We start from the raw sequence: 26,907 nt of genomic DNA, 5'->3' as shown, positions 1-26,907 counted from the left end.
AGCGGCTTCGAGGCCCCGATAACGGGCTGCCCCCTCAGCTCTTAGCCTGGCTTGAGGTAAGTACAGCCCCTTCCCTGGAATGGTGACCGGTCCCCGCCCCCACGGCTTCCCACGCGTGCGCCTATGGAAGGGTCGCCCAAGGGCGGGAAAAGGGGCCTTTGTAGTCGTGGGTGGTGTAATTTTAAGAGGCTGGGGTGTAGAAACTTCGATGCAGGTCTTGTTTGATGTGTGATCTCTTTTGTGTGAGGTACAATGGTCCCTAAGGAAAAAAAAACACTTTTTCTGTTAGAACTTAATGTGTTACACGGTGGGGTGATGGGAGCTCCTTAAAAGTTGGGAAGGGAATGAGGAGGTCGTGATGGTGGCCCCGCCGTTTCCTGTGAGAGTCACTCTGTTGCTGCAGGCTCATAGGCTTCTGATTGCAGGGTCTCCCCTGATCTGAGAATGGCTACCTCTCGATATGAACCAGTGGCTGAGATTGGTGTCGGTGCTTATGGGACCGTGTACAAGGCCCGTGATCCTCACAGTGGCCACTTCGTAGCCCTCAAGAGTGTGAGAGTCCCCAATGGAGGAGGAGCTGGAGGAGGCCTGCCCATCAGCACAGTACGTGAGGTGGCCTTACTAAGGCGGCTGGAGGCGTTCGAGCATCCCAATGTTGTCCGGTGAGAAGTTGAAGGGTTGGCAATGGGGTACAGGGGAAAAGGTAACCTGTAAGTAGGTTGTGTGGTCAGGATAGAAGAGGGGACTCTGCCCTAGGAAATGAATGTGAGAGACTTCATTGGATCCAAGGGGATTGACAGTGAGTGAACGCTAATTCTGACCAGGCTGATGGATGTCTGTGCTACTTCCCGAACCGACCGAGAGATCAAGGTGACCCTAGTATTTGAGCACGTAGACCAAGACCTAAGGACATATCTGGACAAGGCCCCGCCACCAGGCTTGCCAGTTGAAACCATCAAGGTAAGTGGGGTGTGTTGCCAGAAGTTGAATGGGATCTTTGTAGTATAACTTGGGATTTCTGGCATAGTGCCTGGCTTCTAGTAAGTCTGTACCTCCTCCTTCCAAACCAGGATCTAATGCGTCAGTTTCTGAGGGGCCTAGATTTCCTTCATGCCAACTGCATCGTTCACCGAGACCTGAAGCCAGAGAACATTCTGGTGACCAGTGGTGGAACAGTCAAGTTGGCCGACTTTGGTCTAGCAAGAATCTACAGCTACCAGATGGCCCTTACACCAGTGGTTAGTGAAAAGATGGTAGCCACATGGGTTCTGGCTGGGGGCAAGAAATTGGTTGCCCATAGTAGAGAAGTCCTGCTACATCCTCAGTTAAGTAGTTGTGATTCATAGTAGTTAGGATCGCGCTCATCTACCCTTAATATCCCCTTTAGGTGGTTACACTCTGGTACCGGGCTCCCGAAGTTCTTCTGCAGTCTACGTATGCAACACCAGTGGACATGTGGAGTGTTGGCTGTATCTTTGCAGAGATGTTTCGTCGAAAGTATGCGATCCCAAACCTTAAACCATCTTGAGTTCCTCAAATCTGTTCATACACTACATCCATATCATGTTTTTTTTCTATTTGAGTATGACCCACTACATTGCCCATAGTCAGAAACTCTGATGTGTTGTGAAATTACAAACATCATGTCTCTTTATTCTCCATATTCTATTTAACAATAGTTGTTTCACTATTATTTTGGAAAATAATTTGCTACCTGTATCTTTTCTCTCTTTAGACCTCTTTTCTGTGGAAACTCTGAAGCTGATCAGTTGGGCAAAATTTTTGAGTAAGTGCCCAAGATGGAGGAAAGGTCTTCCATTCTAAGTCCCGTTTCTGCTGAGTCTAACCCTGGGGGTGGGAGATGGAAGACCCAGCTGACCAGAGTTCTTCTGTCTCTATCACAGCTTGATTGGGCTGCCTCCAGAGGATGACTGGCCTCGAGATGTATCTTTACCACGAGGAGCCTTTTCACCCAGAGGGCCTCGCCCTGTGCAGTCAGTGGTACCTGAGATGGAGGAATCTGGAGCACAACTGCTGCTGGTACTAGGCCTGGGCATGGCCTGGGGGATGAGGTGGGAAATGGAGTAAGTCCCACGTAAGGGCCCAGACCATTGGTTCACAAGACCTGTTTGGTGGATGGGATGCAGTTTTTATTGCTACCATGAAGGACTACGGACAAATGGTGATGTAGAAAATAGCCCTTCCCAGGTATGGTAGAATGTGGGCAGCAGGTCTTTTTCCCCATGGTTTTCTGACCTTTGCTTCTCCTCTTAGGAAATGCTGACATTTAACCCACACAAGCGAATCTCTGCCTTCCGAGCCCTGCAGCACTCTTACCTACATAAGGAAGAAGGTGACCCAGAGTAAGCAGTGGAGCAGCTGCCACAGAAGAAAGAAGCTGCCATTTCCCTTCCGGACACTTGAGAGAATCCCCACTGGGAAGGAGACCTCTGCCATTGTCTCGGAGGCTGTGGTGCTCCTGCAGTTTTTTACAGAGAATATTTTGTTGCCTTAATGACATTCCCTAACTACCCTCCTTTTGAGGCTTATCCTTGTGCCCCATTTCTCTACACTAAGGGGTATCTCTCCCCCCACCTTACCTTGATACTGATCTTTTTTTATACAGGGAAACAAAATAAGACAAAAAATGTGGTGTTCTTTTCTTTTTTTAATGTTTCTCAGATTGGCTTTGCCATTGGGAGACTGGAGAAGCCACTTAGGAGGAGGAACTTCTCTGCAGAACCTTAAAGACCTTCCCTAAGTTACACAGGGCCTAGGCAGTCAAGTGACTGGCAAAGAAAAAGGAATTTAAGGTGCTTCTTTGATTATGGAGCTAAAATGGGATTTATTTTTATGTTCACTTCCTCCAACTGGGCCCCACACATTTAAGAGTTCTGGGGGAGTTTTCTGGGCTCTGTTCCTGGTGGATCCTTGGAGCCAGGCCAGGTGTGCTGAGGTGGTCCAGCATGTAGAAGAAGAAAGAGGGAAAACAGCTATAAATGACTTCAGGAGCTGCCCGGGTCCACATGGGAGAAAAATAAAAATTTTGCTTCTATTCCCTATAATCTTCCATCAAAGTATGTCAAGGCCTAGTCCGTTTCAGAGGATGTGGCAGAGGCCCTTTCCTTTTTTTCAAAGGATACAGACTCCAGGTGTTCTTAAGGGAAAGCTGAGAGCGGAAAAGAAGTCAAAATGACGGAGAGTCTCATAGAAAGGCACTGGGGTTAGCTCGAGGATCCTTCTGATTCCGAAATCTCATTGCTAGCCAAACACCAAGGATCTATAGGAACAAAGGGAGAGACACAGTGCAAATCAATTTGGAAACTGGGAGTGAGGGTTGACAAAGGGTACTTGAGGGAACTGCAGAAAGTTACCTCTGTAAAGCTAAAGAAGAGTCCAACACCCCCTGAGATTTTTAGGGCTTCATCTGAATGCTTAAGAAACTTTTCTCCACACATCTGGCATGTGGAACTCCTGTTCTTACACAGCTGGAAATGAAAAGTATAAAAAATGCAAAATTGTTGAGTTGTCCTATGCAGATAATTATGGTGAACGACCCTTAAAATTATTTACTAGTATCCTACAGACTAAAATCTCACTTGGCCAAATCCCTAGTGTCTGTATTCTTGCTTTCATCAACATCAGCACAAGACAGCTGCCACAGAGGTGATGTCATTCAAATTTAACCTTTCAATTTGGGCACTGTTCTTGTTTTCTACCATACTCTCCGCTTTGGTCCCCCCACCCCAATCCCAACTCACTGCGTTGCAGGAAACATCATCTTGATACTGGGTTGTGAGGTTGAACAAGCCACAACAGTCAAAACTTCTTTCCAGTTCATGCCGGGTCTTGTTACTCATGACCCCCCAAGAAGTATTGATGATATCTGTCTATAAGACACGGGCAAAGAAAGGAAAGTTAATCTCCCTACATCCCTATCTCAGTTCAGGTGTGTCTATTAAAGCAGAGTTAGTCTCACAAACACAGTGCATTGCAATTAAAAACTTTCTCAGCTTCTCGCTCTAGATCATGAATTTACCCATATATTCCTGAAGCAAATACCTCAAGTCTGGAATAGGGTTAGGGATAACCTGGTAGTTCAGACAGGGAACTAGGCAGGGGTAGGGTTGACAACTGTCAAGTATTTTAAAATGATAACCCTTACCTGTTTGCTGCGGTTAATAGCCAGACAGGAGCAAGAGATTCCAAACTGGAAGATGAAGACCAGACCAAGGATGATCATGTACTGAGCAGAAGCGTTACGGAAAAAATACCTAGATTCTTTTATGCTCCACTTAAAATAACGGGCTTGGGGCTAAGGATATAGCTCAGCAACACAAGCACCTGCCTGGCAAGTGCAAGGTCTTGAGTTTGATTCTTGACACCAAAATAAAATGAACTTAAAATAATGGCTTTCATAGGAGTTACACAACCATGCCAAGGTGAAAACAGAATCATAAGCCTTGTTTGTGGACCATGATGTAGGGCAGGGCAGTGAGATGTGTCCCCAGGATCCTTTAAGTCCTTCACCCTATCTTCGTGGTCAACTCAGCCCTCCCAAGAAACCCAGTACCCTGTCACTTTGGGTCAGGATACAAAGAAGAGCAGGACTTGGTGATGGTTGACAGCACCCACCAGTCCTGCCACTGCGATGAGGAGAAGGAAAACTCCTACAGCAATGACTCCTCCAATGATGTGGATGCTGGACACTATGCCCAGGCCCTTGCCCCAAGCAGCCACTCCAATGAGCAACAAGCCCACCAGCTACAGGAAACAAACAGGATACATCTCAAAAGAACGCTAGCATGCAATACCATCAGAGGCTGACACAAAGGAACTTGGGCAAACAGGACAATCAAGCTGGATGTAAATGGGGGTAGCGAATGGAAGTAAGAATATCGTTTGACTGTCTTCTCAAAGGAGGTCGGAAAGGCTGGAATGGGTGGGAGCAGGTTCAACAGTCTCAAAAAACAGACAATCGGAACCCTCAGCGTTGTCCATCGCTTCTACTTGGGTAAGAAAGTAGTTCACAGAAATGAGACGAGACCTTATGCCTACAACCCCCATCCCCAAACAAGCCCCTTCACCACCGGAAGTCTCACCTCTTCCACGGAAGTCCCCAGGAATCCCCTCCACCGGAAGTGCCTGGGAATCTTCCTGGAACCCCCCCCCAGTACACCCCTCTCCCTGCCGGAAGTCCCTGGAGATTCTCCCCACAGCCTTTCCACCCTGGAGCTTCCCCCACCCCCAAAACCTCACCATATAGACCACGTTGAGAGCGCACAGAGCATTCTTGGAGCAGGCAAAGCCACCACAAACCATCTCCCCAGCTCTGAGGACCCAAGTGGTCCCAAGGACTTGGGGGTAGGGTATTGGGGACAGTCTCCTAAAACCTCCACAGCTTCTGTCTCTTTAAATCGAGGCCACCCAAATCAAGTCTCTGCGGCTGCACCGACCCACCCCTGCTAATGGATTGGCGAAACTCAAGGCTAATCCAGGACGACAATGGCTTAAGTGCCAGTCAATCTGAATTACGTCATCAGCCCGCCTCTCAGTCCCCCCCCCTTGCTTGCTTCATTGGATGAAATATAAACCTGGGGGTAGGGTTTCTAGACGTTCTCAGGCCGCCCAGAGACTAAAGTTTAGAAACCCGGATTGAAAATCGTGCTTTATGTGGTCGGAGTTGACAGGGTGCAGATCCGAGGAGGCTATGGAGAAATTCAGGTGGAGCAGTCCAGCGCGGCGGCGCACGCTGAATCCTAGCACTTGGGAGGTTAACGCTAGAGGCTCACAAGTTCAAGTCCTGTCAGGGCAGCTTAGTGAGCCCACCCACGCCCCCTCCCAAAGAGTAAAGGCTGGGGATGGAGTCCCTGAATTCAGGCCATGAAAGAGGGGCTTCTAGAGCTGGACAGAAAGGGCTCCACACCGAGGAGCGCTTGTCCCCGCCTCTTTCCCTCGTCCCGCAGTGACCTCATGATAATGATGACGCCATCCCTTGGTTGTTATTGTATCACACTCGGGAATATCCAACAGAACCCAATTTTGAGCTCTAGCCTAACCACAGACGCTCGGAGTTGTGCATAGCAACACCTAAAGCTTCATGTTTGTATGTCCACTAGCACACATGTTCTGTACCACATCCCTTTAAGCCAGAAATTCAGTGCGGAATTCTGAAGCAGCCTCCAGCAGTCACAGTGTTTAATGACAAAGCCCCTGTATAACTGACACAAGTTCGAGGCCAGACTGAGCTACATAGTTCTGGGCTCCACACAGGAGTGCACAACACCTTCAGAACACGTGCTTGTCCCCTGGCTTGCAAATACTGACCTAACTGGAGCAGGCTAAATACAAGAAGAAGGAGACGTCTCCACATTTTCACTCCGGAGGTGGGCATGGTGGTTGCTCAACACTGCAACAGTTCACTATTGCACAAGTGCTTTCACAGTCTACCGTTTTCAAGGGATGGGCAAAGGGATAATCCCTCTCCTAGGAAACAGTCTTAGTGGGAACAACAACAAAAACCTTCGCCAACCTTATAGAATGATTCAGTTGTGTGTATGTATATCCTATGGCTGCCTAAGCAGTGTAGTCTTACGGCTAGAAACAGATTACAGAGTTTCCAGCTTTGTCACCTACTGACTGCAAACTCCCTGTGTCTATTTCATCGTAAAATGAGGATAAGTAGTACACTTACCTCTATCAACACACCCCTCACAACTTCTGGCTTGTTATGGAAATAAGTGAATGAGCATGACCCAGGTAACATGCCTGTAATCCAGCACTGGGGAAGCTGAGGCAGGAGGATTGGCACAAGTTCGAGGCCAGCCTGGGCTACATAGTGAGTTCAAGGCTATCCTGAACTACATAGCAAGACCTTGTCTAAATAAACAAACAGGGCCCGGGGAGATAGCTCAGTAGAATAAGCGCTTGCCTTGCAAGTACAGGGTCCTGAGTTCAATCCCGGGACCACAAAAATAAATAAATAAGTAAACAAATAAGCAAGCATATATACAATACTTAAAGCAGTGCCTGACTCATAGGAATACTCAATATTACTACTGTTTAGGCCATTTTATAGGTTTGTGTCTAATCCTAGTCTCATCTCCAAACTCACAAATATTCACATATTTGTATTCTCTTGTTCTTCATAAATTACTATCAAGACAGCCAAGAGAAGAGAAACTTGAAATAAATTAAGTCAAACTACAATTATCCCCCCCACCTCGCCACAATTCTACCCCTCAATGTTCATTTTCTCCATCATCATCTACATTCTTTGCTTTCAGGTCCTAAATTAAGAACAAGACAATGGTATTAAGGAAGAGAACTGAGTGGCAAGCACCTTGATTGTGTTTGCTGAAAAAGGTATTAAAATTGTAATTGGGTATATAGTGAGCTCAAGGCCAGCCTGAACTACATAGTGGGACCCTGTCTCAAACAAGCAAAAGCTAAATAAAAATTTTAAAGATGTTGCAGGAGTCCTAGATCTGTATCTTTGTTTTACCAGTTATTGGCCTCTCTGTGCCTCAGTTGCCTTTTCTTCATAATGGGGATAAATAATTCTACCCCTTGGGCCTGTCACCAGGGTAATATATATGGAAGTATATTGTAAACTACTACATGTTATATACATGCTAATTATTATAAAAGCAGTGAACACAGAGCATAGTAGTTTTATCTGGTTATAGGTTATTTTACTTCTCTATAACTCGTCCCCATAAGTAATGGGGCCTTTTAAACAGGAGGTGGCTGCAGTAGATAACTGAGGAAGGGTGACAATCTAGGACATTAGTACACAGGGCTCAGTGGCATGTATAGAGTGGCAAGTACAGGGCTGGTGAGATGGCTCAGTGGTCAAAGCACCTACTTGGAACAAGCTCGGCAAAGCACAGAGACCACGGTTCGATCCCCCAGCACCACATGCCAGCCAGCCCTGCCCCCTGGTGGGCTGAGCTGGCCACACACACACACACACACACACACACACACACACACACACACACACAAATAATAGAGTGGCAAGTACAGCTATACACTACAAGTCAGGGCTGTGAGGCAGCAGATGTGCGTGGATTCTTGTGTGTTTGAAACAATTCAAATTTGCAGATCTCCCAAGAGTTTGGGATGGTATGTGAGACCTGGCTGGACACATTCTCCCAGAACCAACACCCATTTTAATTAGCCACCTCCCACAGGAGGCCCTGGGACCTTGTTATGGTCTCTCCCTCCACCTGGCTGGGGAATCGTAACAGGACCTGGCTGACAGGTCAGATAGGCCAACACTAGAGGGGGCGGGAGGTACAGAAGGTAGCTCTGTCCCAGGCTGTGGGTTTGAAACTCACCAGTCAGGAAGTGAGGCTGACAGACGGAAGGGCGGGCTGCTACTGCGGCAGTGGCGACGGAGAGTTCTGGAGACCAGAGTTCTGGGAACAGTAGAGGGGCCTTCTGGGGTTTGGATCTGTGGGGCCATGGGCTTCAAGGCCAGAGGTTGCTGTTAGTCTGGCAAGACAGGTCTGGGCAACATGCACGCCCAGAGGCAGTTAGCTGTAGCTGCGGTGAGAGCAGAAATCCGAAGGCATGAGGTGACCAAGAAGGCTCTAAACCACCTGAGGAAGCTGGCAGAAAGAGTGAGTGACCCCGATCTTCGGGACAGCATCGAGGCCTCACTGGGTACCATACGAGGTAAGAGAATGATCAGTGCCCAACTTGGATGTACTATGGACCAGCAGGGCCATATATGGGTGAGCTGTGTCATATGTCATTTCTTAGGCAGAGACTTCCTAGTCCTCAAGATGGAGCTGGGACTCTGAGAAAGAATACATCTGGGGAGGACGGAAAATGACATGAGAGCTATCATTTTTTTCCCCCAACTCTGATTTTTCTCCCAGGGAAACAAAATACAGGTCACTGTTTAGGTGACCTTCTTGGCAGTGAAGTGGGTAAGCATGAGGAAGACGGGCTGTGACAGAGCCACAGTTAACGTGGTCCTCAGTAGAGAGTCCAGAACAGGAAGCAGTCTGGGGCAGGAGGTTCTGGGACTGGATAATGTGTTCATTCCCAGGCCCCACTAAGGATCAGTGACCTCTTGTTCTCTAGATATAGAAAGAAACAGAGAGAGAGAGAGAGAGAGAGAGAGAGAGAGAGAGAGAGAGAGAGAGAGAGAGAGACAGAGAAGAGAGGAGAGAGGCAGAGAGACAGAGACAGAGAGACCACGCAGAGACTCTGACTCCTAGGCACACACTAACTTATAAACATCATGCTCTACTTAGCCCAAGTACAGAGAGGTTCACAGAACTCTCCTTGGTCCTCTCTCCTCCCCATGTTCCTGTTCCTGTCTCCCCCCACACACACCTTCCGCTCTACCTCCTTAGTGCCATTAGAGCAAGTGATGACAACACAGGGAGGAAGTGCTGCCATGGCAACACCATCCGCCACATCCTCCTGCCCACCCCGGTCTTCAGTCCTGTGGTGGGCCCCTGGCAAGAATAGCTTCTCTGCATCCACAAGGCCTGCCACTAAGGAACTGGATGTCATTCCTAGCTTGCTCTCATTTCATTTACTTCTGAGGTATCAAATGACTCATAAAAGCAGGGCTCTGTGCTTTCGAGGGGTGTCTGATAGAAGCACCCTCTCCATTGAATGGATCCTGATCTCTTCCAATCACTTCAGTTTTCTCCATTCTTAGCTGCTTTAAAGGCAAAGGGGGGTGAGGGTGGGAGGAGGGCCTCCCTAATGGGAGAGGCCTCTAAAGCATAACTTGGGGGAAGGAATTGGTTTGGGTTCCTAATAGGACAGTACAATCCCTTTCTCATGTCCCTCTCTTTTCATTGCCCTGCTGAGCATTGTCAGCTCCTCTCCTACATCTGCCATCTTCCTTAACAGCCTTAGTTAGAAAGGCAGGCTGGGGGGGTTGTTCCAGGGAAAAACTCTAAGCCCCAACTCAGAGAGAGAGAGAGAGAGAGAGAGAGAGAGAGAGAGAGAGAGAGAGACAGAGACAGAGACAGAGACAGAGACACAGAGAGAGACAGAGACACAGAGACAGAGACAGACAGACAGACAGACAGACAAAGATTACCTAGAGTCTAAAGTTAGCCTGGACTATACAGTGAGTTCAAGGCCAGCCTGAACTACATAGAGAGATCTTTTTTTTTTTTTTTTTTTTAAACCTCTCCTTTTATGGGGGGAAGAACAGTAGGGAGCTGTGGAAAAGCAGGGAGTAAGGTGGGTAGAGTCTGAGAAGACTCCAGATTTTTTTTTCTTCCTTTTGTGGTGTTGGGGATGGAACCCAGGGGTTCCAGGGCCTCCTACATGGAAAGTAAGTGTTTCACATTGAACTACACCCCCAGCCCAAGACTCTATTCTTCATAAGTAATTTGTTCTACTCCTTCCTTAAGAGTCGGGATTTTGTTCCCATTGAACATCAAGGAAAACAAGCCATCAAAGGAAGGAAGATTAAGGCAGAGCCAACAATTCATCACAATCTCCTTCAAAAGAGTACTGAAGGGTTTCCTTCACTGGAATCATCCTGGTTCTGCAGGAAGTCAGGGAAAAGCTTCAGACCTCTGAGATAGGACCTCTGAGAGGGACTAAGCACAGGCCTTTAGGAGAACAACGGGCACCCAGCATTCTGGTGCTGCCCCCCCTCACCCCCCACCAGGCCAAGCAAGCTGAGGGCTCTTGCCTCGGAGTGCCGCCCACGGCAGCACTTATTATAGTCTAGGTTGCGTCAGGAGGGTGGGACGAGAAATCAAGGGACAGTGAGGACTCTCCACATCCTGGGCAGGGGTCTGCCAAGCTGCAAGAGATCTCCCTCCCAGCCCACCCCACCCCATGGCGGTCTCAGCCTCTCTTCTCTATGTGCCTTCTAGGCTTCTCAGTGAGGCTGAAGGACAGAGCCTTGAACTCCAAGGCCCCACAGAGGGGTGGGCAACACAGCCACACAGAGCAAAGATGTCCATTGCTCAGTGCTTACCTCCTCTTGAACCTTCTAAAAGCGCCGCCCCATAAACCTCAGGAGACTGAACTGAATCTCAGGAGAGGCCAGCTGCTGCTGCCTCAACTGAGGGGGTCCTTATACTGGGGAGCAAAATAGCCCAGAAGTAGGTAACCATGTGTGAAGGTGGTACTTTCAGTAACCGAACGTCCCCTGGCGGGCCCCCACCCACTGTACACACAAATCCCTCCTCTCTGCTTATCCCTACTGCTTCTGAGGTTCTCTCGGAGCTCCGGTTGCTATGGTGACTGGATGCATTTTGGTATGGGGGGGCGTCTATCCGTAGATATAGTTCTTCTCCCTCCACTTTAAACTGGGGCCTTGGTCTCACTCGACAGGCTAGGCTCCTGAACCCTCACACCCCCAGCGCGCAGGCAACCCCCCACCTCCCGCTAAGTTCCTTGTTTGTCCCCTTCCCTGGGGAACACTTTCCAAGTTCACTTTGGGACAGTCTGCGCAAGTCAGAGCCCCACCAAAGCACTAAATGTAGCGCTGTGGGTGGGAGAGGGAGCTGGGTGATGAGAAAGTGAATGTATCCAGGTACGGAGAGGGAAGAGGAGTCCTGAGAGAGGGATTTCAGGGCTCCCTACTTTCCCAGTTCAGCTCCCCTAGAATTGGTAGTGATCCCCAGTTCTGGATCACTGTTTCTGGAGACTGTCCATCCAGTATGTCGACTTTTACCTTTAGCCCTAAGTACCACATCCCTACCGTCGCCCCCACAGTCGATTGCCAACCTGGTTGGTGAGAGGAAGGGGCTAGGTTGTTGGAGTAGGTGAGTCCGACTCCCAGGAAATCCAGCCCAGGATTTGGGAGGGAAATCCAGTCCTGGATTTTGTACCGCCCTCGCAGACAGCGGTGCTGGTGGAGAGGTGGGGGGAGATGGGGTGGGGGGGCCGGGGGCCGCCTCCTCCTCAATGTGAGGGGAGCGCCCGGACACAGCGCGCATCCGGACCCAGCCGAGCCGGGGCGAGGCCCCGGGACTCTCACCGAGCTCTCACGCCCCTCCCCTCCTAGACCCCAGACTCGTGGGTCCCCACCCCCCTCCCGCTCCCTCCTTCCTCCCCCGCCACCTCCCGTCTCTCCATCCCCAGCGTCCTCCCAGCGCCCCTGCGAATCCTCCCCACGGCCAGCCTCGCTAGCTTCCCACCCTCCTCAGGACCCCCTCTCCGATCGCATCCGCGCCCCCGTCCCTTGAGTCCCGGTTACCCACCCCTGCCTCTCCCGCACCGGTTCTTCTCCCCTGGTCTCCGGTCCCCTTTTCTGCCTCTCTTCCTCTGTCTCCCTCATTTGCCCCCCACTACTATCCTCCCCGCCCTCCTCCGCCCATCTCGGCGCCCCCACCCAGGCCGGGGTGCACGGTCCGGCGCGCCTCCCTGGAGCAGCACCAAGGTCCCGGGGCTCCAAGGGGGTGGGGGCGCAGGGTGGGGAGCATGGGGAGGGGGCGCCCCATGTGATGGGAGGGGGGCGCAAGCGAAGGCGGCGGAGGCGGCGGCGACAGCGGAGCCGGGCCGGAGGCTCAGGGGGGTCCGGGGGCTGGGGGCAGCGAGCAGGGCGGTTCCATGGCCGGGCCCCCCTGAGGCAGTCCGGGGGAGTCCCCTCCCCTCCCCAGCTCGGGGCTCTCCGGGCCCCATGAGCCGGGGCGCGGGCGCGCTTCAGCGCCGGACAACGACCTACCTCATCTCGCTGACCCTGGTCAAGCTCGAGTCGGTCCCTCCGCCGCCACCTTCTCCGTCTGCAGTCGCGGCCGGCGCCCCCGGGGCCAGAGGCACTGAGCCCGGCGACCCGGGCAGTCCCCGCGGCGCGGAGGAGCCAGGCAAGAAGCGGCACGAGCGCCTCTTTCACCGGCAGGATGCGCTGTGGATCAGCACTAGCAGCGCGGGCACGGGGGGCGCGGAGCCCCCGGCCCTGTCCCCAGCTCCGGCCAGCCCAGCCCGCCCCGTGTCCCCGGCTCCAGGCCGCCGCCTGTCCCTCTGGGCCGCCCCTCCCGGAGCCTCGCTCTCCGGGGGGCTGAGCCCGGACCCCAAGCCTGGGGGCGCCCCCATCTCCTCTCGGCGCCCTCTACTCAGCAGCCCCAGCTGGGGGGGCCCAGAGCCCGAAGGCCGGCTAGGCGGCGGTGTCCCCGGCTCGTCCTCTCCGCACCCCGGCACCGGGAGCCGCAGGCTCAAGGTGGCGCCTCCGCCGCCGGCTCCCAAGCCTTGCAAGACCGTGACCACGAGTGGAACCAAAGCCGGAGTAGGCAAGGGCGCCGGCAGCCGCCTGTCATGGCCCGAAAGCGAGGGCAAGCCCAGGGTCAAGGGGTCGAAGAGCAGCGCTGGAACTGGAGCTTCTGTCACCGTGGCCGTCACCGCCGGGGGAGGGGGCGCTGCAGCCACGACCTCTGGTGGGGTCGGGGCTGGGGCTGGAGCCCGAGGGAAGCTGTCCCCTCGGAAAGGCAAGAGTAAGACCTTGGACAACAGTGACTTGCACCCAGGACCGCCTGCAGGTTCTCCTCCTCCGCTAACCATCCCAGCAACCCCAACTCCAGCCGCTGTTGCTGCAGCCGCCTCCACGCAGCCCCCTGGTCCTGCACCTCCAATCACCCTGGAACCTCCAGCTCCGGGGCTGAAACGGGGCCGGGAGGGGGGCCGAGCATCCACTCGTGACCGCAAGATGCTCAAGTTTATCAGCGGTATCTTCACCAAGAGCACAGGGGGGCCGCCCGGCTCCGGGCCCCCTCCCGGACCCCCAGGCCTGTCTTCTGGCAGCGGGTCCAGGGAGCTGCTGGGCGCTGAGCTCCGTGCCTCCCCTAGTGAGTAGGGTCAGGGCCTGGCAGTGGTGACGGGAGGGTGGCTGGAATGCTCAGTTGGTTGAGGGGAGGCGATGCGCGGAAAACTGGGAAGACTTTTCTGTCAGGTGGGCGGATGAGCCGGTCTCGTCCCTCTGCCGAGGGCCGAGGCAAAGAATACGACGTTTTGAAGAGGGTGAGCACTGTGCGATGCAGTGTGCGAGGTGGCTTGATTTTGAGGGGACTCGGAGCCTGAGCTTTCTGGGAAATGATGCCCTTGGTCAACGTGACCAAGGCAATTGCTCTCAGAGAAGTCTAGAGGGACCCTGAAAGAGAGGGGTATGAGAAGCCTCAGTTTACCCCAAGTCCTTGAGCAGGTGGCATGACAGTGACCTTGTAGGCAGCTCCTAGCCAGGGACGGGTCTGCTCCTGGGTTGGGAGCTGGCTTTTGGTGTTCTCCCCGCGACGTCGACTAGGCGCACAGGGCGCCCGCGGGTGTGCGGGGGCTGGAACGTGCTGGAGATTTAAATGCGAAGCAAGAGGCGGAGAGGAAGCCTCGCTGCCCCCCTCCCACGGCCACCTCCGCCAGGCAGCGGAGTCCACACCCGCGGGGTTGACCCCGAGTGAGTCAAGGGGGCGGAACTGCTGCAAAGACAATTCTTACCCCAGGAGAGTTCGGAGGCGGTTTGGGGGAAGGCAGCGTTTTATTTATTTATTTCCCAGGGGTGTCTTTAGTACTATTTTTTAACTGGGGGAGACAGGCGGGGACTCAGTTCGGCTCACACTCCCCGGAGAGGAGGCGGTTTTGGAAGCGGGGGCGGCCCCGGGGCTTGGCTCTGGAGCGGTGGGAGCAGATGGCTCCGGATCCGAGCGTTCCCGCCGCAGCTGCGGCGCCCCGGGAACGTCCGGCAGTGTCAGGCGTGGGGGACGGACTGGCCTGTGGAAGGAGCCTCCTTTCCCCTAGGCCGCCGACTTCTCTAGGCCTAGGGTCGAGGCCTGCCTCGCAGTTCTTTGGGAGGAGCTTGTGGGAAGGCTGTGGAAGAGGAAGGCTAAGGAAAATCACTTGGGGTGTTTAGAGGAGTCAGGGCCATCATGCCTTTGACCTTGAAAAGGGGAGGGAACCCCTTGCCTTGGTTTCTCCACAGTGAAATGGAGGTTAAGGAAGAACCACTTCTTCTGTCTTGTACTTCCTCAAAGACCAGCGCTGGGAATTTGGGGTCAGAGAGGAGACCCTCTTATCTTTCCAAAGAGAAGAACCCACCACTTAGAACACTACTTTCTCAGTCTGGAGCAAGGACCCACGTTTGGGGATGTGCTTTAAGGAAGATGCCAACTGAAGTATTTTTGTCTTGCTAGCTCTGTTGCTAGGCAACCACTGAGCGGCAGCAACAGCTGTGGGAAGAGCGCTGGGATGGGAGGACCAGGGACCACTCAGACCTATCTGTTTCACACACCTCTGTGTAAAAGAGTCCTCGAGGTTCAGGGACCTGCAAAGAAAGGAGGGGTGGCTGAGGGCCTAGAATCCTAGTGCACAGGAGACACTCCTCTTACCACCCCTCTTCCATTACAGAGGCTGTGGTCAATAGCCAGGAGTGGACTTTGAGTCGCTCCATTCCTGAACTGCGCCTGGTAGGTAACTCAGACCCTCTCTGCACTCCTTTCCCCTCCTCTGCTTTTCTGTGGGAGTAGCTCTAGTTTTCCAGTTCTCTTGAGAGTACCTTCATTGCACTAGTGTGTGGTGCTCAATGCATCTGTACAACTTTTCCTTCTTCTGTCATGCTTCTTTTCCCTGCTAGTTCAGTGCTGTCTTCCAAGGTTCTCATTGTTGTTTCTGGCCTTTATCCTTTTATGTTGTCTTGCCTAGAGTTGGGTTGCATGTACACACACACACACACACACACACACACACACACACACTACCCCTAATGTATTTCTTAAACAACAAAAAAAGCTGGTCCTGAGCCACTGACATTCTTCACGTTGGGGTCAGCTTCAAGCTAGGGATCATGTCTTACCATGCTTTTTTGCAGTTGCTTTCTCCTGGCTGCCTGTCATCCAGGCCCTGTAGGATCTGCTTGGGTGAATTAACACTGCCAGTCCCTTTGGGTTCTCTGACACGCACAGATCTGAGCCTGTTTTCTCCTTCTGAGTTTTGTCTCTGCTCTTCAACCTTGCCTTCAGGGTGTTCTGGGTGACACCAGGAGTGGAAAGTCATCGCTTATCCACCGATTCCTGACTGGCTCATACCAGGTGCTGGAGAAGACTGAGAGTGAGTTCTCAGGAGCTACAGTAAGCTAAGGATTGGGATTGGGGCACCAGTAAGACCAGTGGCTGGGCAGGTATGGAGACTAGGGTGCAGGAGGAAGCCACACTAGTTAGAGTACAGGGAACAGGCTGGGGAGATGGCTCAGTAGAATAAGTGCTTGCCTGGCAAGCACAAGGGCCTGAGTTCAATCCCCAGTTCTGGAAAAAGCAAACAAACAGAGTACAGGGAACATAGAACAGTTGGATGACCTGTCACCTCTGACCTATTTATACTCAACTGTCCTGAACAGGTGAGCAGTACAAGAAAGAGATGTTGGTGGATGGGCAGACTCATCTGGTGCTGATCCGAGAGGAAGCTGGAGCCCCTGATGCCAAGGTGAGAGGTGGAGGGGGTGGGGCAGGTAGGCTGGCTAGGGTTCATGCTGGATTAGGGAGAGGCTCTGGTTTCCCAGCTCTCCTCTGCATAATGTTCAAAGGAACAGGCCTGTCTGATGCTCCATTTGCCTTCCCACCCCCCGCAAGTTCTCAGGCTGGGCAGATGCAGTGATCTTTGTCTTCAGCCTGGAGGATGAGAACAGTTTCCAGGCTGTGAGCCGACTCCATGGACAGCTGAGCTCTCTTCGTGGGGAGGGGCGAGGAGGCCTGGCCTTGGCACTGGTGGGGACACAAGGTAAGGAGGGGTTGGGGAAGCACTTCTTTCTGGGGTGCCCTAGCTGCCTCTAGGGCATTGCCCACCATGAATGTGAACTTCATAAGGTGTGAAAGTGGCTACTTCGATTTCATTAACCCTCTAGAGAGAACAGATCTCCAAGTAAGGCAGTCATAAAACCCATCACAGAGATCCCAAGGAGGTCTGACCAGAGGAAAGGGGACTACCACGGAGGAAAGGACAGTCATAGTAGCTGTCTCCATTCCTCTCCTGAGATGTCACCTGCCTGGTATTCTCACTCTGCTATTTCCTGATGGAACTGCAAGACACAGAAAATCTTAAGTAGTATGGACAGAAGCATATCTTCCCATTTCCCCCTTCATATGATGGGGTTAGGCTGATACTCTTAAAAAGAATTTAATCTGAAAACAATGGGAATTCGGGAGAAAACAGGGGTGTAGAAAACCTTTTGGTTTTCAAAGATGTTACTTAGAAGCTCTGAGACTCTCCACCAGAACAGCAAGAGCTTGTCTTTCCAGTGCCACATGTGTCAAGCTGCTGGGACTTTCTGTGTGGACGCTTGTGCTACAGGTGCTAGCCTCCATTTGTTAGTTGCGGCCTGTTTCTCACTGCAGAGTAAATGGACCACCATCCAGTCCTTTCCTGGTATACATGCCTGGTGTTCTGTCACTCAGGGCAGGGGTCAATTGAGTTGCAGGGCAGAGTGTCACTTGTGAGTCTCAGCCATTTCAAACCTTGTCAGGAAGCTCCACTCATCTCTGGAGTAGTTAGTCCTTGAAAACACACAGACACAGACACACACACACACACACACACACACACACACACACACACTCACCCTGGCTCCTTACACAAAGCTGGGTGTGTGAGCTGTGTGCAGAGCTTGGTGGCTCATAAACTTTATTCCCCCTACAGACTGACAAACTCCTAGAGCACAAGGGAAAGGGAACTGGTAGAGTGGGGAAGGGCCCTCGTGCATTCCTGCCCTTTTCTGTTCTCAGACAGGATCAGTGCTTCCTCCCCTCGGGTGGTGGGTGATGCTCGTGCCAGGGCTCTGTGTGCAGACATGAAGCGCTGTAGCTACTACGAGACTTGTGCAACTTATGGGCTCAATGTGGATCGGGTCTTCCAGGAGGGTGAGTGTGGTAATACCAGCCTGTGTGGGAGTTGGGGAGCTATGAGCCTGGAATGCTCTAGAGGCCCAGCATCTAGACCTCTGTCTGCAATAGACATTAGCCTGTGTGGGAGTAAGGACAGATCAGGAAGGCCCCAGTGGGTTTGCCTTAATAGGCGGTATTTTTGAACTCTAGCAACTGGCAAGCCCACAGGTGGCATGGTGACCAGTGATAAGAAAGTTGGGGCTTATGCGATCTCCTGGGGGGTTTTCAGAGCTGGGCATTGGATATCTGCTCTGTTCAATCCTCCTCCCTCTCTCCCTCCCCTCAGTGGCCCAGAAGGTGGTGACCTTGCGCAAACAGCAACAGCTTCTGGCTGCCTGCAAGTCCCTGCCCAGCTCTCCAAGCCATTCAGCTGCATCCACCCCTGTAGCTGGGCAGGTAAGTTGCTGTTTCAGGGACAAAAGAGTAGGGGCTGGGAATCCAAACACAGGTACAGGATATTAAAAGGTGTTGGAGGGGCTGGCAACAGGTGGAAATGGCAGGAACATTTTGTAGAAAATCAACCAGGTTTGAGATGCCATTTGCACAGTCTTTGAACCAGCCACCCACCCTCCCAAGGTTATCTGAAAAATTGTATGGCATAATACTTGTAAAGTCAATCTATGCAAAATTGAAAGCACTCTAAACAATGCTACTCAGAATTCTTATTATGCATGATAATGTCAGCGAATAATGATGAGATCAGGGAATGTCTCCAATTGCCCATATAACTGGATGGAAGGGTAGGTTGGTGGAACAGGAGTAGTTCAACTCTGCTGGCTCTTCCTTGTCCCCAGGCTAGTAATGGGGGCCACACTAGTGACTACTCTTCTTCCCTTCCGTCCTCCCCCAATGTTGGGCACCGGGAACTCCGAGCTGAAGCGGCTGCAGTGGCTGGATTGAGCACCCCAGGATCCCTGCACCGGGCAGCCAAACGAAGGACCAGCCTCTTTGCGGTATTAAACATCCCTACCCTCCTGTCCTGTGTTACCTGTCCTCTTCCCTAGTTCACATATCTCTCTGGTGGACCTTTCTTCCTCTGTCTTCCCTGTCCTTTTCTCTGTCCTGCATTTGATGGATTCCAATAACCATTCTAGAATCGTCGGGGTAGTGACTCTGAGAAGCGAAGCTTGGACAGCCGGGGAGAGACAACGGGGAGTGGGCGAGCCATCCCTATTAAACAGGTGAGCATTCCCAGGGCCAAGGAAGGCTGGGTCAGCTAGTTTTAGCTGGCTTTTCTCTCACACCTTTTTCTGTGTTCTAGAGCTTCCTACTAAAGCGCAGTGGCAATTCCTTAAACAAAGAGTGGAAGAAGAAATATGTGACCCTGTCCAGTAATGGCTTCCTACTGTACCACCCCAGCATTAATGTGAGTAGCAGAAAATGGGCCATTCTGTCCAGTGTTGGAGGCACTTCCTGCTCTACCTTGTGCCCCTGACAAGCATGAATGTCATCTCGGGGAAGCTCTAGTCCTGTTCACTTAAAGTTTAGCAAGCATGTTAAGAGCCTACTGTTAGGTGGCTGGGGAGAGAGCACAGTAGAATAAGTGCTTGCCTGGCAAGCACAAGGGCCAGAGTTCAATCCCTGGTTCTGAAAAAAAAAAAAAAAAGCCCACATTTACCAGTGCTGGAGATGTGAAGGTAATTTCACCTCCCCAGGAACTAAGTCATGAGAGAGCACCCAGGAAGGGCCTGGCCCTGGCATGCTATTGCGGGCTGCTTTCTGGAGATCATGCTAGGTTGAGCTTGATGATCCCAGCCCAGTCATCATGCAGAACCCCAGTTCCAGACTATTTACTGCTTCCCAACACCCCTAGAGACCCCAGCCTCCCACATCCTCTCAATCCCTATACTTCTTTAGGATTACATCCACAGCACCCACGGCAAGGAGATGGACTTGCTACGAACAACAGTCAAAGTCCCAGGCAAGAGGCCCCCGAGGGCCATCTCAGCCTTTGGCCCTTCAGCCAGCATCAATGGGCTGGTGAAGGACATGAGCAGTGTCCAGATGGGCGAAGGCCCTGGTGAGTGGGGTGCATGACAGAGGGGCAAGAGCGGAGCCAAGGCTGAAGCAAAGGGGGAGAAGGAGCCGGGTGGGCCTGGGCCTGGGCAAGTGGGAAAGCAGGCGCCGAAGAGGTCACGTATAAGGAGGGGCCAGGCACAGAGAGGTCATGGGGCTTCATCTTCTTCCTCTTCTGACAGAAGCCACTATTCCCACACCAAGCCCCAGCCCCAGCCCCAGCTCCCTGCAGCCGCCACCAGACCAGACATCAAAGCACCTGCTGAAGCCAGACAGGAATCTGGCCCGAGCCCTCAGCACTGGTCAGTGGAACTGCCCTCCATTGGCTATTTACTACATACAGTAGTGGGGTGTTGGAGGCTGGGTAGAGCAGGGTGCCTTGCCTAGCACCTGCAAAGTTCATTCCCTGGGGCCGGGGGGCCGGGGGGGGGGAGAGAGGGGGGGAGGGGGAGGGAGAGAGAGAGAGGGAGAGAGAGAGAGAGAGAGAGAACTTACAAATGGGATGTGGGTGGGAAGTGAAAGCAGAGTGGAGGCTTAGAGCTGGAATACATGCTGGAGGGAACACATGGAGTGTCTGCTGGGTGCCCGGCACTGAGCCCAAACACACTGTGTCTATCATGGTAGTTAAGACAGGTGGACTCTACAACCAAGCCGCCTTTGCCTGAGCGGTCCCATCTCACCTCGTGGGCAAGTTATGTGACCTTTCTTTGCCTCAGTTTCCTCATTGGTAGAATGGAGTCAGTAGTGTCTACCTCACAAGATTACCTCAAGTTTTAAACAAACGGAGAACAGTGTTCAGCATATTGTCAGTCATCAGTGTTTGGAATGTTTGGAAACATAATACCAAGTAGCATTGTAAAAGCACAACAAACTTACCAGGTCAAGATTGTTATCCCTGGGGCTGGCGAGATGGCTCAGTGGTCTAAAGCACCTACTTGGAACAAGCTTGGCAAAGCACAGGGACCACGGTTCGATCCCCCAGCACCACATGCCAGCCAGCCGCGCCCCCTGGTGGGCTGAGCTGGCCACACACACACACACAATAAATAAATAAACTTAAAAAAAAAAAAAGATTGTTATCCCTATTTTAGGAATGAAGAAGCTGAGGCTCAGAAGACTAAGTGACTTGCTCAAGGTCTGAAAGCTAGTACGTTCGGAACCACTCATCTGTCCCACCTCCCATCTCCTCAGGAAGGGTCCAAGGGCACCTCATGGAGAGGGACAAAATGCTAGTTCAGGGGAAGGGACATGCTACTGAGAAATCAGGAAATCTGAGGCAGCTATGTCCCCTTCCCTAAGACTGTACCCCATCTGGAGACCTGAGCCCTCTGAGTCGGGAACCCCCTCCTTCTCCCATGGTGAAGAAGCAGAGGAGGAAAAAACTGACGACGCCATCCAAGACTGAGGGTGCTGCTGTGCAGGCCGAAGGTGAGACTGGTGGGCATTTGCCTTCCCACCCCGACCCTCAGACTGACATCAGGTCCCGGCCTAGCTCCTGCAGCAGGAGGAAAGGGCCTGGCTGAGTGCTTGGCTTGCCTTAACACTGCACACAAGTTAGTGGAAAAGTTGACGGACACCCCAGGCCCGGTCCTTCCCTGCTCCTCAGCCCCTGTCCTCGATGACACCCATAACTCTGTAGCTCCTGCTCCTTCTCCTGATGACTCTCTGGTTCCTGCCCCTGCACTCATCTCCACTTAAGACCCCTGTACCTACACCCCTGTCCCTAGTGACTCAGTCCAGAGACATCCACCTTCTCCCAATAATTTTCAGTGATTGCCAAGTTTCCTCAACAATCCACGACAATGGTAATTCCCATTTCTCTTCCACAGTCACCAGCCCAGGCCCCTGATACTCCTCCTGAGCCCCATGTCCCTCTTCCCACCTCCCACCCAACTCCAGTCCCCTCCCCTGTGTTCACTCAGATCCAGACCCTCCCTCCTCCTTCAGAGATGGGCTCCTCTCTGGTGGTGATAACCCCATGCCCCTGCTCTCTGCCGGGTGCTCAGACCCGGGTTCCAGATCTGCCTACTCTCCTGGCTCTTGGCTTCTGCTCCACTCTGCCCCGGGCCACTGACTTTAGTTCTGCTTTCTCTCCCCATCTGTCTGTCCTGCTTTGTCTCTGGCACTCTCTGTCACTATTTCTCCATCTCTCCATCTGCCTTTTTCTTCTTTCTTGGTCTCTCTCTGTTTTGCTCTCCATTCTATCTCTATCTCCTTCGCTTCGGGAAACCAGCCAAGCGCAAAATGTGGAAACTAAAATCCTTTGGTAGTTTAAGAAATATTTATAAAGCAGGTAACAAGTGGGGAGCTGGGAGGGGCGCTCAGCTGGGGTGCAGAGGGTGGGGGTGCCCCTGCCTCTCCCTGCATGTGCTCGGGCTTCCTGCTCTCCCCAACCCTCTGCTTTCCCCCTACTGCCCCATTCCCAGGGGCTCGGGATGGACTTCAGGGAGGAAGGGTTTGGGGAAGGCAGCCCCTGCTTGAACTTTGTCCCTCATGACTCATCCAATCCCCCCACTCAGAGGAAAACTTTGAGTTCCTGATCGTATCCAGCACTGGTCAGACATGGCACTTTGAGGCAGCCAGCTTCGAAGAGCGGGACGCGTGGGTCCAAGCCATCGAGAGTCAGATCCTGGCCAGTCTGCAGTGCTGTGAGAGCAGCAAGGTCAAGGTAATAGTTTGAGGGGTTGGGGGGAGGGCAGTGGTATCCAAGAAGAGGAGGGGCAGCCAGTACTGATCCAGCCCTCTCTGCAGCTGCGGTCAGACAGCCAGAGTGAAGCCGTGGCCATCCAGGCGATCCGGAACGCCAAGGGAAACTCCATCTGTGTGGACTGCGGGGCCCCAAGTAAGTGCAAGAGGGCAGCAAAGGTGTCTGGGAGATGGTCCTGCGGGCTAGGGGGTGTGGGGCCCATGGATCCGAGGGTGTCGTTCGTTCGCGCTGCCCAACCCGGAGCCGACCTCTGCACGTCGTCCCCAGACCCAACGTGGGCCAGCCTGAACCTGGGCGCACTCATCTGCATCGAGTGCTCGGGCATTCACCGGAACCTGGGCACACACCTGTCCCGCGTTCGCTCGCTCGACTTGGACGACTGGCCGCGGGAGCTGACCCTGGTGCTGACGGCCATCGGCAACGACATGGCCAACCGCGTGTGGGAGAGCGACACTCGGGGCCGCGCCAAGCCCACGAAGGACTCTTCGAGGTACACATACGGGAACTTGTGGCTCCCAGAGGGGCGTATGGGCTGGGGGCCGCGGTCCCTAGAGCCCTCTCAGTTGGCTCCTTGTCTCGCAGGGAGGAACGGGAGTCGTGGATTCGTGCCAAGTACGAGCAGCTGCTGTTCCTGGCGCCACTGGGCACGACGGAGGAGCCCTGGGGTCGCCAGCTGTGGGCCGCTGTGCAGGCCCAGGACGTGGCCGCTGTGCTCCTGCTCCTGGCTCATGCGCGACACGGGCCGCTGGACACTGGCGGGGAGGACCCGCAGCTCCGTTCCCCGCTCCACCTGGCGGCCGAGTTGGCCCACGTTGTCATCACGCAGCTGCTGCTGTGGGTAGGCGAGCGGGCGGGATATTTCCAGGAGACCCCGGCGGTGGGGCTGGTAGTCTTGGGGAGGTGGAGTGCACGTGTGGCCCCTCGGGAACGCGCGGTCACGCTGCTCTTTCGTCTTCTAGTACGGAGCGGACGTGGCAGCCCGCGACGCTCAGGGCCACACGGCGCTTTTCTACGCACGCCAGGCTGGCAGCCAGCTGTGTGCGGACATCCTCCTCCAGCACGGCTGCCCCGGAGAGGGAGGCAGCGCGGCCACCACTCCCAGCGCGGCCACCACGCCCAGTATCACCGCCACGCCCAGCCCCCGCCGCCGGAGCAGCGCCGCCAGCGTGGGTCGCGCAGACGCCCCGCTCGCGCTGGTATAGTTGCCCAGCAGCGGGGAAGAAACCCCCACCCCTGTGCGGCCCGGGCACGACCCCACCAGGCGGACCGCCGGACAGATGCACCCACTCACCTCTCCGACGCGCACTCCACCCCACGGGAGCACTTCCTACCCCCACGCGAGCACAGCCCCCCACGCCTCCCCGAAGACACAAACTCACCTCCTCCCCAACGAGGCATGGAGACCCCAGCTCGACACGCCCCCCTCCACTGTTTGCACACTCGGATCGCTCTGGGTGTGCGTGCCGGGTGTTTATAGAAGGGAAGCCCCCACCGCGGTCCTGGGCGCCTGAACTCGCCCACTCGCGCGCGCCCCTACAGGCTGGAGAGACCTAGTCCTGCCCTACACTCGACAGCCTACGGCGGGATTCCAAACCCAGGCTGGCTCCTGGGGCGACGCCACGCCAGAGGGAGGGGTTGGTACGTGGAGGGCTAGCCCTGGGACTTGGGGCCAATAGGGGACTCCCACACCTTCCATGCTGATCTCACTGCCCTGTGAAGGGGTGCACAGCGAGGGGCAGGACCCCTGCTGCCCATGGAGGTGGGGGCGTCCCTAACCCTTTCCGTGAAAGGGACCAAGAGTAGTGGAAATCAGGATGTTCCCCTACACCTACCCATGGATGGAAGCTAAAGGACCATGGGGAGCCAAGAGCCTGTGTCCCTCTTCTACAATCTTGGGAGGGAGAATGGATGGAGCAGAAGCAGGCTAAAGGGGTTGGGAAAGGGCCTTGTAATTTATTGCTTTGTTCCCCGACACGGGGTTGGGGTGGGCAGGGGTGTGGGGGGGTGTTTTGGGATGGGGAAGCCAAGGGTGGGCAGGGGTGGGGCGGGCGGGGGTGCTCTCGGGTTGTGTCTGTGCCTGTGACTGCGTACCTGTGACTGTGCAGCGCCCGTGGTGATCTGGGGTAAGGGGGCTCCTACAACGGGACCCCACCCCCATTATTTCTTTCTGTCCAGCCCCTCCCTCCCTCTGGAGCAGCTCCAGACCCTTCCTGCAACCTCATGCTCCCTCCTAGCCAGGGCTGAGAGGGTGTGCAGTGGCTGTGTTTTCCAGGTCCCCTGTGCTCCCAAAGAGGGTGCTGGGGTGGACTGACCTGGTCCAGCTGTGCCTCCCTCAAGCAACCCAGCCCTTGGACCGTTTGTGTCAGTGGTTTCTGGTCTTTTTTTTTTTTTTTTTCTGGCTAAAGTATTTTGCAAAAGACCAGGTAATTGGGAGGGAAGTAGGGTGGGGGCAGAGGGGATGCCCCCCTCATTTCCTCAGAGGCAGGTGGTGTGAATCTTCAACAGCAATTAAAGAGGAAGTGATTTTTGTCTAGGAGGCGAGCTGCTGGTCTGTTCTTGAAGAGGCAGGTCAGGGTATGACCTTGGTCTAGGTGGGGAACTGGAGCGGGGAATGGGCCAGTGGTGGAGCAGTACTCGAGGGCATGGAAGTCCCACCTTGTACAAGGGTTCATATGATGGACATAGGTGGACTGGTGGGAGCACGTGAGGTCTGTGGGATCAGAAAAGCCGTACTTGCAAGATGACTCCAGTTCTAGGCAAGAGTTGGTGTATGTTTAGAGGAGTGGACAGGCCTGTGTGGCCAGAGTGAGAAGATGCGGTCACTTGGGTTAAGAACAGAAACATAGAACCTTGAGCCTGGCCCTCTGCTCCCTAGCTAGGGGCCTTGGGCACTTGCCCTCAGTGGCATCTGTTTACTCACACTATCTGCTCTGAGGCTATCTGGTAGGTGTGACAGTCCAAGGAAGGGCTTCTCTAGGGTAGTTTATTACCCTTGAGCACCAGGTACCAGAAGAGATAACAGAATTCCTTTTTCTGGCCATGGTTGGATTCCAGGGAGGGTAGGGATGGACTATCGCACACCAGAGGCTGCCCAGGAGACTGTATGGTCACAAGCTCTGTGCTGACCATCTCTGTCACCACCCTGCTCATAGTGGCTGAGCTTGGGGACATAGCCTGTTTCTCATGTGCAGGTGCAAGTGTCTCCCTGAGACACTTATGTGGTATTAGGCAAATAACTAGCAGAGATTGGGCATGACTACCAAATATTGTCATCCACCTTGGGTAGAAATGTTTCCAACCACTGGTGTTCTCCAGCGCCAAGATTAAACTGCAGGTGTGCCAGTTAGCTGACAAAAAGGACGTTGCAGCACAGTAGCATTATATAGGGCGAGGTAGACTCGGGTATGTGACCTGGCAGAGAGGAAGGGGGTCACCAAGGAAGACCTTCCGCTCAGACCCTGGATTCCCTCACTTGTTCTCCACACTCCTTCCTTGTGACAAAAGCCAGTGTGGGAAGGAAACAGACACTGGTGTGAATGAAATTGCCTATGAAGGGATGTGTGGGAAGGTCCTTTAATCCCTAGCCAGTAAGAAAAAAAAAAAAAAGGCAAGCAAAACCTGCAGCAAATTCCATCACTAAGTAATCTGCTAGCTCCTTTTGCAAAGTGGGCTGCATCGTTGGTCTCGTAAGTGGGAGGGGTGACAGAACATCAGGCCTTCAGCTACATCGGGACCCTAGAAGGGGGCGAAGGCCCCCCAGCCTGCCTTTGGTTTCCTTGCTTAGGCTCCTGTTGCCATCCCCTGGCCCTGGCACTACCCCCTCCTGGCTGCCATCTGCCACACACCCTTCTTTCCCTTTTGTTTGCCTTAGCACAGCTAGGGCAGAGTGACCTACATGGGCATTTTGCCAAAAGCCAAAGGAAAGTAAAAAGGAATTTATTATCAAAAGTACAGAATGATTAAATACAGTGAGGTTTCCAGAATTTGGTTCTCTGGCCATGCTGAGACTCTGTCCCTGTCAAACAGAAGAGAAACCTGCCCCAGGTTCCCCCACTTCCTGTTTCAAATACTTTGGTGGTTTCTGATGAGCTCTTGCTTCCTGGTGCTCATCTCTCCAAGATTCACCAGCTGGTTTAGGAGTCAGTGCATACTTACTGTGGGCCAGGTCCTCTGTGATGAGCACTACACACTCTCGGTCCCCTCCACTGTCCTATGAGGCTGGTGCTGTTAGGCACTGATGAAGAAATAGCATTCGAAAGGTTACATAGTTGGGTGTTGTGGTGCAGGCCTGTAATCCCAGCTCTCATGAGGCTGAAGCAGGAGGGTCTTAAG

The 26,907-nt window shown here is 53.5% G+C and overlaps 3 protein-coding genes across 6 annotated transcripts; 2 read left to right on the top strand and 1 right to left on the bottom strand.

Moving 5' to 3' along the window:
- Cdk4 (cyclin dependent kinase 4) lies at nt 1–2,669 on the top strand. Its single transcript, XM_004647034.2, has 8 exons — nt 1–56; nt 426–662; nt 825–960; nt 1,071–1,238; nt 1,388–1,497; nt 1,736–1,786; nt 1,905–2,040; nt 2,275–2,669. The coding sequence occupies exons 2-8, from the start codon at nt 445–447 to the stop codon at nt 2,365–2,367; spliced, it is 912 nt and encodes a 303-aa protein (XP_004647091.1). The 5' UTR covers nt 1–56; nt 426–444; the 3' UTR covers nt 2,368–2,669.
- Nucleotides 2,651–5,596, bottom strand: Tspan31 (tetraspanin 31). 3 transcript variants are annotated; one of them, XM_004647033.2, is made up of 6 exons: nt 5,260–5,596; nt 4,597–4,764; nt 4,166–4,246; nt 3,762–3,890; nt 3,375–3,488; nt 2,651–3,280 (listed from the first exon to the last, which is right to left on the bottom strand). In XM_004647033.2, exons 1-6 carry the CDS (start codon nt 5,320–5,322, stop codon nt 3,206–3,208), a joined length of 630 nt encoding a protein of 209 aa, XP_004647090.1. In that variant the 5' UTR covers nt 5,323–5,596; the 3' UTR covers nt 2,651–3,205. The 3 variants fall into 3 exon arrangements, with proteins under 3 accessions (XP_004647090.1, XP_023563051.1, XP_023563050.1); XM_023707283.1 differs by lacking the exon at nt 5,260–5,596 and adding an exon at nt 5,103–5,158; XM_023707282.1 differs by lacking the exon at nt 4,597–4,764 and having other exon boundaries at nt 4,166–4,210; nt 5,260–5,465.
- A 2,798-nt stretch (nt 5,597–8,394) lies between these two features.
- Nucleotides 8,395–25,108, top strand: Agap2 (ArfGAP with GTPase domain, ankyrin repeat and PH domain 2). 2 transcript variants are annotated; one of them, XM_004647031.3, is made up of 18 exons: nt 8,395–8,682; nt 15,328–15,386; nt 15,939–16,026; nt 16,313–16,398; nt 16,545–16,692; nt 17,694–17,828; nt 18,139–18,248; nt 18,647–18,805; nt 18,947–19,033; nt 19,114–19,218; nt 19,710–19,872; nt 20,051–20,170; nt 21,168–21,296; nt 22,388–22,536; nt 22,620–22,710; nt 22,843–23,065; nt 23,158–23,413; nt 23,535–24,014. In XM_004647031.3, the coding sequence occupies exons 1-18, from the start codon at nt 8,523–8,525 to the stop codon at nt 23,775–23,777; spliced, it is 2,511 nt and encodes an 836-aa protein (XP_004647088.1). In that variant the 5' UTR covers nt 8,395–8,522; the 3' UTR covers nt 23,778–24,014. The 2 variants fall into 2 exon arrangements, with proteins under 2 accessions (XP_004647088.1, XP_004647089.2); XM_004647032.2 differs by lacking the exon at nt 8,395–8,682 and adding an exon at nt 11,904–13,781 and having other exon boundaries at nt 23,535–25,108.
- The last annotated feature ends 1,799 nt before the right edge of the window (nt 25,109–26,907 follow it).

Source organism: Octodon degus, unplaced genomic scaffold (genome assembly GCF_000260255.1).
Source record: "Octodon degus isolate 3935 unplaced genomic scaffold, OctDeg1.0 scaffold00286, whole genome shotgun sequence".
Taxonomy (NCBI): Eukaryota; Metazoa; Chordata; class Mammalia; order Rodentia; family Octodontidae; genus Octodon; species Octodon degus.
The sequence above is the reverse complement of the archived record's forward strand: the minus strand, read 5'-3'. Positions and strand labels throughout refer to the sequence as shown.

What these genes read in the sequence shown, in the direction of transcription:
- Cdk4 (XM_004647034.2), top strand. Translation starts at nt 445, where the DNA reads ATGGCTACCTCTCGATATGAACCAGTGGCTGAGATTGGTGTCGGTGCT. An exon ending in TGCCAGTTGAAACCATCAAG is followed by an intron (nt 961 to 1,070) that starts GTAAGTGGGGTG and finishes CTTCCAAACCAG; the next exon opens with GATCTAATGCGTCAGTTTCT. An exon ending in AGATGGCCCTTACACCAGTG is followed by an intron (nt 1,239 to 1,387) that starts GTTAGTGAAAAG and finishes TATCCCCTTTAG; the next exon opens with GTGGTTACACTCTGGTACCG.
- Tspan31 (XM_004647033.2), bottom strand. Translation starts at nt 5,322, where the DNA reads ATGGTTTGTGGTGGCTTTGCCTGCTCCAAGAATGCTCTGTGCGCTCTC. An exon ending in CTCTCAACGTGGTCTATATG is followed by an intron (nt 4,765 to 5,259) that starts GTGAGGTTTTGG and finishes TGTTTCCTGTAG; the next exon opens with CTGGTGGGCTTGTTGCTCAT. An exon ending in ATGATGTTTCCTGCAACGCA is followed by an intron (nt 3,489 to 3,761) that starts GTGAGTTGGGAT and finishes TTTCATTTCCAG; the next exon opens with CTGTGTAAGAACAGGAGTTC.
- Agap2 (XM_004647032.2), top strand. Translation starts at nt 12,623, where the DNA reads ATGAGCCGGGGCGCGGGCGCGCTTCAGCGCCGGACAACGACCTACCTC. An exon ending in GGATCGGGTCTTCCAGGAGG is followed by an intron (nt 17,829 to 18,138) that starts GTGAGTGTGGTA and finishes CCCTCCCCTCAG; the next exon opens with TGGCCCAGAAGGTGGTGACC. An exon ending in CCAGATGGGCGAAGGCCCTG is followed by an intron (nt 19,873 to 20,050) that starts GTGAGTGGGGTG and finishes CTCTTCTGACAG; the next exon opens with AAGCCACTATTCCCACACCA.